Raw genomic sequence first — 12,566 nt, 5'->3', positions numbered from 1 at the left:
CTGTGGTTCTCTAATATTGAACAGGTCCTACATATTCATTGCCTCAGAATACCATTATGATTTACTCCACCTTCTTAAATCTTTAAACCAATTCTATTAGCCCATAAAAAAGTAATCCTTTGACTGTGCTAATAAATACCAAAGGGTAGGTCCACTTTTGGCCACTGTGCTTTTCCAAGGGTAGAGGAAAAAAACTGACAGACTGTCAGGGAAAACAAAGGAAAAGAAAGCAGTCTCTATTCCTCAAGTGTTGCCTACTGTGCACCAGGTTTAGTTTAAACACACTGTGCACTTAAACACATTCATTCATGCAAAGGTGTTTAGAGTGTTTTGTTTTGTTTTTTAACTTTTTATTGTGATGTGGATGAAAGTTTATAGAGCAAATTGCTTTTCCATTCAATAATTCATACACATTTTGTTTTGTAACATTGATTGCAATCCCCACGTTGTAACAGCACTCTTCCCACTTCCTCCCTGTGTTTCCCGTTTCCATTCTTCCTTCTTCCTATAGCTTCTTGCCTTCCGAGCTTTATCCCTGGGCAAAGGCTGCCCTTTTGATCTCTTGTGATTGATTGTTCTAAGGAGTGCATACCTCCCTGGTGTTATTGTTCACCTTATAGGCCTATCTATTGCTTAGCTTAGTGGCTTTAACTTTTTATTTTGTTTTACTTATCTATATTTTCAAATACCTCTTTATAATAAGTATAGATTGGTAATTTAAAAAATTAATGAACAGATAATGTACACTTTTTGTTCTCTGTATGTGTGTATATGTGTGGGAGAGAGTGTGTGTAGGACTCCAAGAAAAGTTTAAAAGTAAGTAAGTCAATAAAATGTTGATAAGAAATGTAAAATAGTCCAGTAAAGGAAAGCTCAGAGGAAGGAAGGGAAGAAGAGAAAGAGGGAGGGAGGGGGAGAGAGAGAGAGAGAAGGAAAGAAGAATGTAAGAAGGAAGGAAGAGAAAGAAAGAAAAGAGAAAGGAGAAGGCTTGAAGAGTCAGGTTATTTCTAATTATTTCTGGAGAAGATAGCTAATTGGACAACTTACTCAAGTCAGATTCCTCATCCAAGTATGCTATAGAGTAAGACACAATAGTTATTGAATGGATAAACTGATTTCAAGGAAGGTTGTATTGATTGGAGATACTAGATGTTGTTGGTGTCTATAGAAGGCTGGGTGAATTAAATTAATTAAAGTGCTAACCTTAAGGCAAGAGAGGTTTGGGTTGAGTGTAAGGAAGAGCTTTGTAATTTGCAAAGTGAGAGAACTGAGAGAGAGCCTGTGGCAGTAAGGTTCCCACCTGGAGAGCCTCAGGAAAAGAAGATTCAGCCAGTGTCATGGAGAGTTTGGACCATCCACTTACCTAGAGGCTGGCCCACATCATCTCGAGGGGCTCCTCTCAGCACTGTCAGTGAAATGAGGACAGAAGTCCTGGTAATGTTGAGAGAATCAAAAAATAGAAGACACTTGACAGTCCAACCCTTTTTTTTATTACACCAGAGAAAGCAGACACCCATGTTGATGAGGGCTTCTGACTCCTGGGGACCAGGCCAGGAGTGAGAGATAGGCAATTAGAGCAGCTGAGTGTGGCAACATTATCAGGGAGTATTTTGGAACTCATGTAGGGAAACTATAATGTTCTGAAAGCTATTTATTTTTTCAGGAATCCCATACTTCCCATCGCTAAGCTACTTTCCCCAAAAAAACCATACACCCTTTACACTGCCATTTTCTCCATCTACATAAATCCTGAGAGTCTGTATTAAGGGTGAAGCAACAGAGATTTAGGGATGAGGCAACCTGACTCCATAGTCTAGTTCTGTCACCAGCTGTGTGACATTAAACAAGTCAAACTTAATATCTTTAGACTTTATTTTTTCAGCTGTAAAATATGGACAATAATAGTATCTACTTTCATAGGGGATTGTGTGGAGTAAATGAGATAAGGCCCGTAATGGACTTCATACAATATCTGACACATAGTAAATAAGAATAAGAAATGTTTGGGTATTGCTATCAATCAATCAACAAATATTTATTAAGTACCTTAGACTGTGTTGATTATCCTAAAAGACAAAAACTAAGATCTCTATGGCCAAAACCAAGTAGGAAACTTAAGCAAAAGCAAATATTTATTGAACACCTAATTTCATTTTTTTGGTTCAAATAATCCATGCCAGAGCTACCATTCTCTTCTTTGCCTGGGATAGAGCAGTCTCCATAGGTCTCCGCCTCATGGAGGTGGCTGGCACTCCCTTAGGACAAGGCCCTGTGACTGTGCCTTGCAAGAAGACTCAAAGTTGTTAAGTTTTTTCTTTAAGTGACACTTAGTCTAGTTCAGAAGGAGCTCTGGTGGCATAGTGCCTAAGGCATTTGACTGCTAACCAAAAGTTGACAGTTCAAACCCACCAGCCACTCCGCAGAAGGAAGACTGGGCAATCTACTTCCATAAAGATTTACCACCTTGGAAACCCAAAGGGGATTGCTATGAATCGGAATCGACTCAATGGCAGTGAGTTTGATTTTTTGCTTTAATCTAGTTCAGAAATCCAAAAGCTCTTAATTAGTTGAGCCACCAAACAACTTAAAATCTAGCCCTGCCATCAAACAACTTAAAACTTAGCCTTGAGATTGTGGGCCCTGCAACTGGAACTTAGGGAGCTTCAGAGAGGTATATGGCACAGGCATCCAACCAAATACCTCTGCTCACATCTCATAGTCAAAATTCTCTGAGAGACTCCCTTCCTTGTTTCCATCCATCTTTATACTGTCCAAACACTACCCTAGGCCTTGAAAGCTGGTGAGGGTGTAATTAAAAAGAAACTTCCTTTTATTGCTTGTGTCAACATAAATGGGTATTAAAAGGCAACAATCCCCCTTTTTAAAACTTGTTATTTTGATAGAATTGAAGATTCACATGCAGCTGTAAGAACTAATACAGAAAGCTCCTAACTCCCTTCACCCAGTTTCCCCTCAATGGTAACATCTCCCAGCCAAGAAATTAACAATAATACAATCCACTCACCTTATTCAGGTTTCTTCACCAGTTTTACATCCACATGTGTTTGTGTATGTGTGTGTTTAGTTCTGTGCAATTTTATCATGTATGTTGGTTTCAGATGCAAAACAATTCCTCCTCTCTCCTCCTCTCCCTAACTTCTGACAACCACTAATCAGTTCTTCACCTCTATAATTTTGTTATTTCAAGAAAGTAATGGAATCATAAAGTGTTAAATCTTTTTAGATTGGCCTTTTTTTATTATCTCTTAGTATAAGGCCCTTGAGATCCATCCAAGTGGTTTCATATATCAATAGTTTATTCCTTTTTATTGTCAAGTAATATTCCACAGAATGGATGTGTCACAGTTTGTTTAACCATCCAACCATTGAAGAGCATCTGGGTTATTCCCAATTTTTGGCTATTACTAATAAAACTGCTTTAAACATTCATATACAGGTTTTTGTGTAGAAATACATTTTTATTTCTCTGGGATAAATGCCCAAGAGTGTAATTGCCGGATTGTATGATGAGTATATGTTTAATTTTACAGAAACTGCCATGCTGTTTTCCAGAGTGGCTGTACTATTTTACATTCTCACCAGCAATGGATGAGCAATCCAGTTTCCAGTTCCTCACTAGCATTCTGCCTTATCACTATGTTTTATTTTTGTAATTCTAACAGGTATATAGTGATATCTCATTGTGGTAGCATAGTGGCTAAGACACTTGCCTGCTAACCAGACGGCTGGCGGTTCAAACCCACCAGCCACTCCTCGGAAGGAAGGTTGGGCAATCCTACTTCCGTAGTGATACTGCCTCGGAAACCCAAGGAGGGGTCGCTATGAGTCGGGGCCGACTCGACGGCACATAACAACAACAACAACAACAATGGCCAATGATGTTGAACATCTTTTCATGTGTTTGTTTGCCATCTGTATATCCTCTTCCATGAAATATCTGATCATGGCTTTTGCCATGTTCTGGGTTGTTAATCATTACTGTTGACTTTTGAGCGTTCTTTCTATATTCTAAACATAAGTCCTTTGTCAGATATGTACTTGGTAAATATACTTCCAGTCTGTAGTTTGCCTTTTCATCTTCTTCACAAGGTCTTCCTCAGAACAAACATTTTTAATTTTGGTGAGGTTCCATTCACCAAATTTTCCTTTTATGGATTATGCTTTTGGTGTTCAGTCTCAGACCTCTTTATTTAGCCCTAGATTCTGAAGATTTTTTCCTATCCTTTTATTTTTCCTAAAAGTTTTGTGGTTTGATGGTTTATATTTAGGTATTTGCCTAAATTACATTCAGGCCTTTGATCCATTTTGAGTTAATTTTTTTAATAAGGAGTAAGGTTTAGGTCAAGGTTAATTTTTTGCTTATGAATGTCCAATTGTCCCAGCACCATTTGAATAGCCCCTTTTGAAAAGCAATTTGACAATATTTTGTTGTGAGCCAGAAGAATACTCATAGCTTTTTTCCTGCCACGTCTGGGAATTCATCCTAAGGAAATAATGCAGAAATATAAGTGAAATCTGTAAATTTTAGAAATGGCCCCTATAACATTTTTTTCATAAAATGAAATAATCGGAGTTCATCTAAATGCCCAAAAGCATACAGGCTAAGTATGGCACATATATAGAATAATTTACAACAATTTAAAATATTTATTCAGTAACTTTCACTCATTCAACAAACAACCAAATATCCACATGTGCCAAGCCCTACAGTGCTAAGGCTACTTCTGAGCAAATCAGACCTCATTTCTGCCTTCTAGATGCTCAGATTCTAGAAGAGGGACTCGAGAAGACAGTTGTGCCACTTAGAAAAATCTATTTGATAAACTAAGGGAAAAAGTAGGAACAGAATTATATGCACAAGGCGATTGAAACAATGTTAAAATATATGCATAAAAATAAAAGCAAAAAAAAAAGTTGTCCTTTTAAGATGATGAAAGGGGATCAAAGTCAGATATATTTTCATCCTCTATTTTCCATACCTCCCATTGCATGATTTTCTTTTTATAATAACAACAATAAAGAGAAAAACTTCTACTGAGAAATAGCTTCTTGACGGAAAAGAGTAAGAATGTTCCTTTGAAGAGGTGGCAGGCACACAGATGACAATCCAAAGGGCACAGAAAAGACCACAAGAGACAGTTAAGTCTCCCAACGCCAATCTAAGTCATGCTGGATTATTCAGTCAGTCGGCAAGTATTGGTAGAGCGTCCACAAGGTAACCCATGTCACATGAAGCACTTAGAATATGTGTTTAAGAATAGACAGTCTCTGACCTCTTGGGGCACTTACAAGAAACTCTGATCTCAAACTTCCTTATGCTTGTTCAGTACTTCACACTTTAGCAAGTGCTATCATGTACATTTCCTCATAAGATCCTCTCAACAAACCTGTAAAGTTGTCAGGGAAGGTATAATTATCCCCATTTGTCAGACACTAAGTCACAGAGAGCTTAAGCAACTTGCCCAAGGTCACACAGATAATGAATAGCAGTCCCTAGGCTTAAGACCTGACCTTCTAGATCTCTAAGGCCAGTGTAGTGTTCAGAGCATCACAAGTGCCTCAGTAACACCTGGGCTATCAGCAGGCTCCAAGCAAATGAATTATCAGCAGGTAGCAACCATTAGAATGTAAAGGATGTTGGTGAGAGACCAAGTACCTAAGGTCAAAGAGGTATGGTAGAAGGAGCCAGGGCAGGGGATGGCCTCCTCTCCCTTGGTGTGAGTGGGGGCTGGGCAAGGCAGTGAGGGGTGTGTGACATGAACACCTGGGTTCACCTCTCTTCTCTTTCCCCAGATGGTGAAGGCAATCCAGGTGCTGAGAATCCACCTGCTGGAGTTGGAGAAAGTGAATGAACTCTGCAAGGACTTTTGTAACCGTTACATCACCTGCCTCAAAACCAAGATGCACAGCGATAACCTGCTCAGGAATGACCTCGGGGGGCCCTATTCTCCCAACCAGCCCTCCATAAACCTGCACTCACAGGTAACACACAGGGCTAGGCCCTATCTCCTAAGCCAGTCTCCTAAGTGAGGAGAGATGTCTAGAGATCCCCTGGTGACCTTGGAAAAGGAATTAGACTCACTAAACCTTTTAACCATGAGGGGCCTCCTCTGATCAACTCCTTCTATTCACCTAGGCAGCATAGTCCCTTCTCTTTCTTTGCTCAGACCCGACAATGCTAGGGTGCCAGGGATCCTTAGAAGATGGCCAGATCTGAGAGAAACAACAACCAAAGACAATGTCCCAAAATTCCAACAATGGCTTTCTGGCCCAAGATATCCCAAGTGTTTAGGAGATGGAAAGCTTCCCTGGAGAATGGGGCAGGCTCAGAGCTGGGAAAGAACCTACACATCCTGGTGCCATTGGCTTCTCCAATGGCTGGACCTTGCTGAGCTGTCTGTGCTCCTAGGGCTTGAAAACAGTACCCTTCCCTGAATCCTGCCCACCTAGCAGCTGAGGGACAGCTTCCCTGGGTCTGCTTCTCTCGCATCACATCGTTCTCCAGTTGCTGTCCCTACACTGGCACTTCTGCCTCCCTAAGGTTCAGGGCAACTGTAAGTGTCAGATGCCTCAAGCCATCCCACTTTCAAGATTCACTTGCCATCTTCATCCCGGGAACTAGAAAATGAGGAAATGATAACTATGTATTCTAACCTACCATGTCCTCTCCTTGGCAGAATATTTCCAAAACCTACAAACTAAGAAAGCTGCCTGGCAATGCTTTTTTCACCAAGTCATTGGTGTCTGTCTACACAAGGCTTAGGCTCACCACTTTGTTCCCTCCCACTGAGTCCCAGCCTTTACTTCACACCCAGGACAGAGACCTAGCAGTTCCCTGGAGAAGTTGACAGTAGCCTGTTGTGCTCACCTCTTCTTATGAGACCCCTGGGCTTGGCGATAAGGGTAAACTTTCTAAGAATGAATGATAAGAAGTGGTAGGAATAATGTTTGAGCAAGGATATGCCATTGTTATCCCTAGGTCTTTTTTGTAGTGTAGTGCCTAAAGGCATTTGACTGCTAACCAGAAGGCTGGCAGTTCAAACCCACCAGCCAAACCTCAGAAGGAAGGTTGGGCAATCTACTTCTGTAATGATACTGCCTCGGAAACCCAAGGAGGGGTCGCTGTGAGTCGGGTCCAACTCAACAGCAAATAACAACAACAACACATCATTTAAGGACCAACACATATCATCTATAGCTCCCTGGGTGGTATAGACAATTAACTTGCTCAGCTGCTAACCCAAAGGTTGGCAGTGCAAGTCCCCTCAGAGCCTCCTCAGAAGATAGGGCCAGTGATCTACTTCTGAAAAAAGCAGCTATTGAAAACTCTATTGAGCACAGTTCTACTCTGATACACATAGGATAACCACAAGTCAGAGTCGACTAAATGACAACTGGTTAGGTTTTTGGCTTTTTGTTGTTGTTGTTATGACATCGTCTACCTCCACAGGTTGTATAGAGGCAGGGGAAGGGACAGAATAACAACAACCTCATCCCAGTGGGATCTCTGTGGACTTGATAGTGAACAAGGCTTGAGGAATACTGCCTGGGACATGGGGCAAGAAGTTTATTTCCTCTTCCTGTAGCTTGAAATCACCAAATCACTTTATTACAGATCTAAAAACAGCCGCTCAGGCTTCTGCTTGCTAATATTCTCTTGAAATAGACTCATTCCTTCAGAGTCTTATTGTACTTTCCCTTATGATCAAAATTAGCAAGAAACTTGCATAAAAGAGGACAATAATTGCTCAACGAGCATCTCGTTTGTAATTTATTAGTTTCTATTATTGTGGGTTTCCATGGCGACGGAGCGCAGCCCCGGTGACGGGAGAGATGCAAGATAGGAGCTGAGGAGGCTGAGAGGCCTCACCAAATGGAGATGCACATTTTTATCAGTAATTTTCATGAAAATAATAAGTGAGGAGTTAATGAGATGGAAAGCCATCCTGTGGCTATTGTGAATTTTTTTTAAGTGTTGATCTAATTAGAATGCATCGGTCAGGAAAAGTAATGAGGATTTAGTGCCTCACAGAGATGTGAGGATCATATCAGAAAATTAGCACAAGTCTTTGGAAATAATCAGGTCCTTGGAGAGACACCGGATTTCCCCTCCTGGGCCTTCCAGCTCTACCTTGAGCTCTAGAGCTGGAGGTGTACTAGGGTGGTGGGGAGCACAGAGGAGGGAGAGCATTTTGCAGCCCTAGTGGCCCCTAAGGGCTTAGGGGTCTGAGGCTGATAAGGTGGGTAGAGGAAGCAGGGTCACTGGCGGGGGAGGGAAAGGATTTTGAGAGAAGGACAGCATGGGCTCTGGGTTGTCAAGGGCTCAGAGTTGCCACCTGCAAAAATCAGTCCTCCTGGGGAACCCTAGCTGTTTGCTGTGAGGAAAGAGAACTTTGATTCCTATCATTGTAAGCATCTGATCTCTACCTGAGGGTAACGCTGACACTGCAGAAAGACTCCTGATCTGTTTTGAAAGAGGACCCCAGACATTCAGGCAAAAACAAAGACACCAAGAAAGAGACAAAAAAACTCACTGAGATATTCCAACTTAATGGTTCTCAAACTTGCCCTTCGTTGCCTCTGAATGCCACCACCTACTTAATTCAGGCTTCGGTGGGTAAATAAGATAGTGACACACAAAGCTGCTGCAATAACTTCCTAACCTGCTGCTTGCACACCTGTTTTCTCTGGCTATCCCTCAGCCCTCCTACACACACACACACACACACACACACGCACACACACGTGCATGCACATAATCCTATTAAGCCTCTGATGCTGAATTTATCTTCCACAAGCTCTGTTCATGTCCATCTCCTACTCAAAAATGCTGATTATTTCCCCCAGACTTTTCATATCCTTTTACCTGACACTCAAGGCCCTTCCAGATCTGGCCTCAGCTGAACTGTCTCTTGCTTTCTGACTGCTCGTGGTGCTCGTGGTGCCAGAGCCATACCTCCACATCTCTGCGGGACCAAATGTAGCCTCTTCCTTTTCCCCAAGGGCAGTACATTGCTACTCTCCCTTGGAGGTACCCTGACCCTCCATCCAGAATGGGTCTTCCTTTGTTTTAAGTAACTGCTGGAGCACGTTGATCACTTACATGGTAAATTTCACATATGGCTTTTATATGGGAGTAATTTACGTAAGTCTTAATCTCCTCTTCTAGATAATAAGCATTTTAAAATAGAGATGATATTTTATATATTATTGTAACTCAAACTCAAGGTGGCTATCATGGGGTCTTGTGCATGACAGAAAGTCAGTAGATATTTGTTGAAAGAAGCAACATAATGAGAAATATGAAAAGAAGGAAAACAGTAGTGGCCAGGGAAAGCCAAAGGAGAGAGAGGAAGAAAGATAAAGGGAATGAAAAACAAAATGAAGGGTCAAAGTTCAAGAGAGAGGGAGAGACAGGCTGAAGAACTAGAGGACAAGAGAAACAGAGAGAAAGAGGCACCAACCTCAGGAAAGGGAGGTGAAGTGGAAGAAAGACCGAGATAGAAAAGGGGAGAAGAAAAGAGGTGGGAAAATGAGGAGGTGATGAAGAAGGTGGGAAAGTGAGATAGGTGTGGGGTTGGCAGAAAGTCTATGGTGTATGGAGAAGGAGGAGGTGAGGAGGGCATTGGTACATTGTTGCCACTCACATTCCCAGGACAGGCTCCTATCTCTGTCTCACTGAGGCAGGAGTGGGGGCCAGCACAGACTCTTCCGGGAAGGAGAGACCAGGGAGGGTGTGTCCCCAGGAGCTGCCAAGGGGTGAGCACCAGAGACTTCTCAGCGCAGGAGACAAGCCTGGGGGCCAGGGGATTGGGGCTAGTATGAGATAGGAGAGAGAGAGACACATGTCTGGGAGTGTGTGTATGTGCACCCACGTGTGTGTGTTTGTGCATACTCATTTGTCATGGTTCAACCTTAATACCCCCCGCCTGAAATAGCCACACAGAGCGCCAGCCTGGCCTGAGAAGGGGTGTCTCCCCTTTGGAACATGATCCTCCAGATCAACACTCCAGCTGCCTGCCAGCTTTGTTGCACACTGCTGGCTCAGGCTTTCCTTATGTGCTAATGGTCCAGCCTTGTGTTGCAAAGTTGTTGTTATGTGCCAAGTCGGAACTGACTCATAGCGACCCTTCCTTGGGTTTCCGAGGCAGTATCACTACAGAAGTAGATTGCCCAACCTTCCTTCTGAGGAATGGCTGGTGGGTTTTGAACCTCCAGCCTTCTGGTTAGCAGTCAAGTGCCTTAGGCACTATGCTACCAGAGCTCCTGTGTTGCAAAGTGGGAGATATTTTTGTTTTCCCAATTGCTACCCCCAGATTCCATACTGTATCCAGCTTTTTTTGAGTTTGGGTGTATTCCTTGCTTAGCCTTTCATTTCTATATGTGAGTTTCTATGAGGGTGGATGGAGATGGGAAGTAGGGAGACTACGTCTACGAGGCAAGAGAACAAAAACAGAATTTCCAAGGATTTGGGCCAATCCTGGTTCTTTCCACCTGCCCAGGAAGCCAACCCATATTGCCTGCATCCAACAGCACCCAGACTTCCTAATCACTCAAGGCCCAGACTTCTCACAAAGGCAGAGTCCTCAGTAAGGCCTAAGGCATTTGACTGCTAACCAGAAGGCTGGCAGTTCAAATCCACCAGCCACTCCTCAGAAGGAAGATGGGGCAATCTATTTCCGTAGTGATACCACATCAGAAACCCAAGGAGGGGTCGCTATGAGTCGGGTCCAACTCGATGGCACATAACAACAACAACAACAGTAGTCTATTTGGCAGCTCTAAAAGTGAATGTTACAGAGTAGTATACAGAACATAGTACTAGTGTACAGAGTACAGAGTAGTAGAGGAGAAGGCAGGGAACTGAAACAGCCTTTCAGAATCCTCTGTTGTTGTTGTTATGTGCTGTCAAGTCAGACCCAACTCATAGCGACCCCTCCTTGGGTTTCTGAGGCGGTATCTCTACAGAGGTAGATTGCCCAACCTTCCTTCTGAGGAGTGGCTGGTGGGTTTGAACCACCAGCTTTCTGGTTAGCAGTCAAGTGCCCTAGGCACTACGCTACCAGAGCTCCCTCAGAATCCTCTGGGATGTTCAAATCTTCAAATCACTGTAGGGAAAGGGATACTGTAGAAGGTAGAACATTCATTTGTTCATGCCTCCTGCATCCATTCAAGCTTGGATTGAGCACTGCTGAGTTCCAATAATACAAAAATGGATGTGACACAGTCCCTGACCTTAAAATATAATGATGGAGTATCTTGCAGCCAAATTATGTCAGAGATGTTTTGCTTTGAGGCTGATAGTTGGGGCCAGCTGCTAAAGATTTTAAAGGTAGTGAAGAATGTAGATAATGGGGTAAGGGTTGGAGACATGTTGGAGACAAATTAATTGAGTGGCTACATCTTGTATTGCTAAAGAAGAACTGGCAGAAAGGGAAGAAAATCAACATTTATCGAGCTCCCCTATGTGTCAAACACTGTAGTAGGTGTCTTATCTATATTATCTTATTTACTCCTCACAAGGCTGCAAGGTGCATATTATTTGCTCCATTTCACACCGAAAGAAAGAGAAGCTCAGAGGAGTTAAGACCCTAGCTGAAAATCACACACAAGTGGTAGAGTCGGGGATGGGTTGCTTTAGAGCCTATGTTCTTTTTACTTTATCTTGACACTTTTTTTGTGAGAAATAGGAAGGAAGGAATAAGGGGGGAGTGGAGATGATCCTGGCTGTAGCTCAGGGATTTAGAGACTGGAGAAGAAGGAACCAGTTGTTGGGAAGCAAGAATTTGGATTCGCTGTTGTTTTTTGTTTGTTCGATAAATTGAAAATAAGGAAATACAAGGTGCAAAGAACACAATTCTGAGATTCTAGGCTTAACACACCAGATACGACTCTTCAGCTGTGCTATTCTCTACCAGGATCGGAAGGGGACTAGTCATGCATCCCTACCTGGGAAGGGAGCTCTGGTAGCATAGTGCCTAAGGCACTTGACTACAAACCAGAAGGCTGGCGGTTCAAACCCATCAGCCACTCCTTGTAAGGAAGATGGGGCAATCTACTTTCATAGTGATACTGCCTTGGAAACCCAAGGAGGGGTCACTATGAGTTGGGTCCGACTCGACAGCATATTACAACAACAACAACCTGGGAAAGGAAAGAATTTGTCTATTGACCCACAAGGTCACCAGGAGCTTTGAACTTTCCAGACTGGCAAGGGTTTCAGGAGTTAGAAGTCAGTCACCTCAGCCAAGCCCCAGTGGCCAAGTGTCTCAAGGATTTGACCACTAAGTAACAAAGCTAGGGCTGGAGGTAAGGGTTAGGGGGAGTAGAGAGAGGTAGTCTGTCACCCTGGAGGATTACTGCTTAGGTGTGAAGGGGATGCCCCCAGTCCAAAGTGGCCAGAAGCTAAGTAGAGAGAGTCACACCCACTGCCTGGCCCCTGCCATAGATATCAAAGCTGTCTCTCTGCCAGTTCCTAGCCCCTAGCTCTCCAGCTTAGGGGCCAGGAGACCAGGAAGACCAAGAAGGCTGCCCTTCCTGCCGGG

At 43.0% G+C, this 12,566-nt stretch overlaps 1 protein-coding gene across 1 annotated transcript in view; it reads left to right on the top strand.

The window, feature by feature from the left end:
- Positions 1-12,566, top strand: part of PKNOX2 (PBX/knotted 1 homeobox 2) — a 118,084-nt gene that overhangs the window by 66,775 nt on the left and 38,743 nt on the right. The window contains exon 4 of the mRNA XM_007952105.2: positions 5,815-6,003. Within this exon, the coding sequence (XP_007950296.1) occupies positions 5,815-6,003 (189 nt within the window). The remainder of the gene's footprint in view (positions 1-5,814; positions 6,004-12,566) is intronic.

This window comes from Orycteropus afer, unplaced genomic scaffold (assembly GCF_000298275.1).
Source record: "Orycteropus afer afer isolate SDZICR_OR568_19922 unplaced genomic scaffold, OryAfe1.0 scaffold00325, whole genome shotgun sequence".
Lineage (NCBI taxonomy): Eukaryota > Metazoa > Chordata > Mammalia > Tubulidentata > Orycteropodidae > Orycteropus > Orycteropus afer.
Note: the sequence above shows the minus strand (reverse complement) of the source record. Positions and strands in the feature narration are given on the sequence as shown.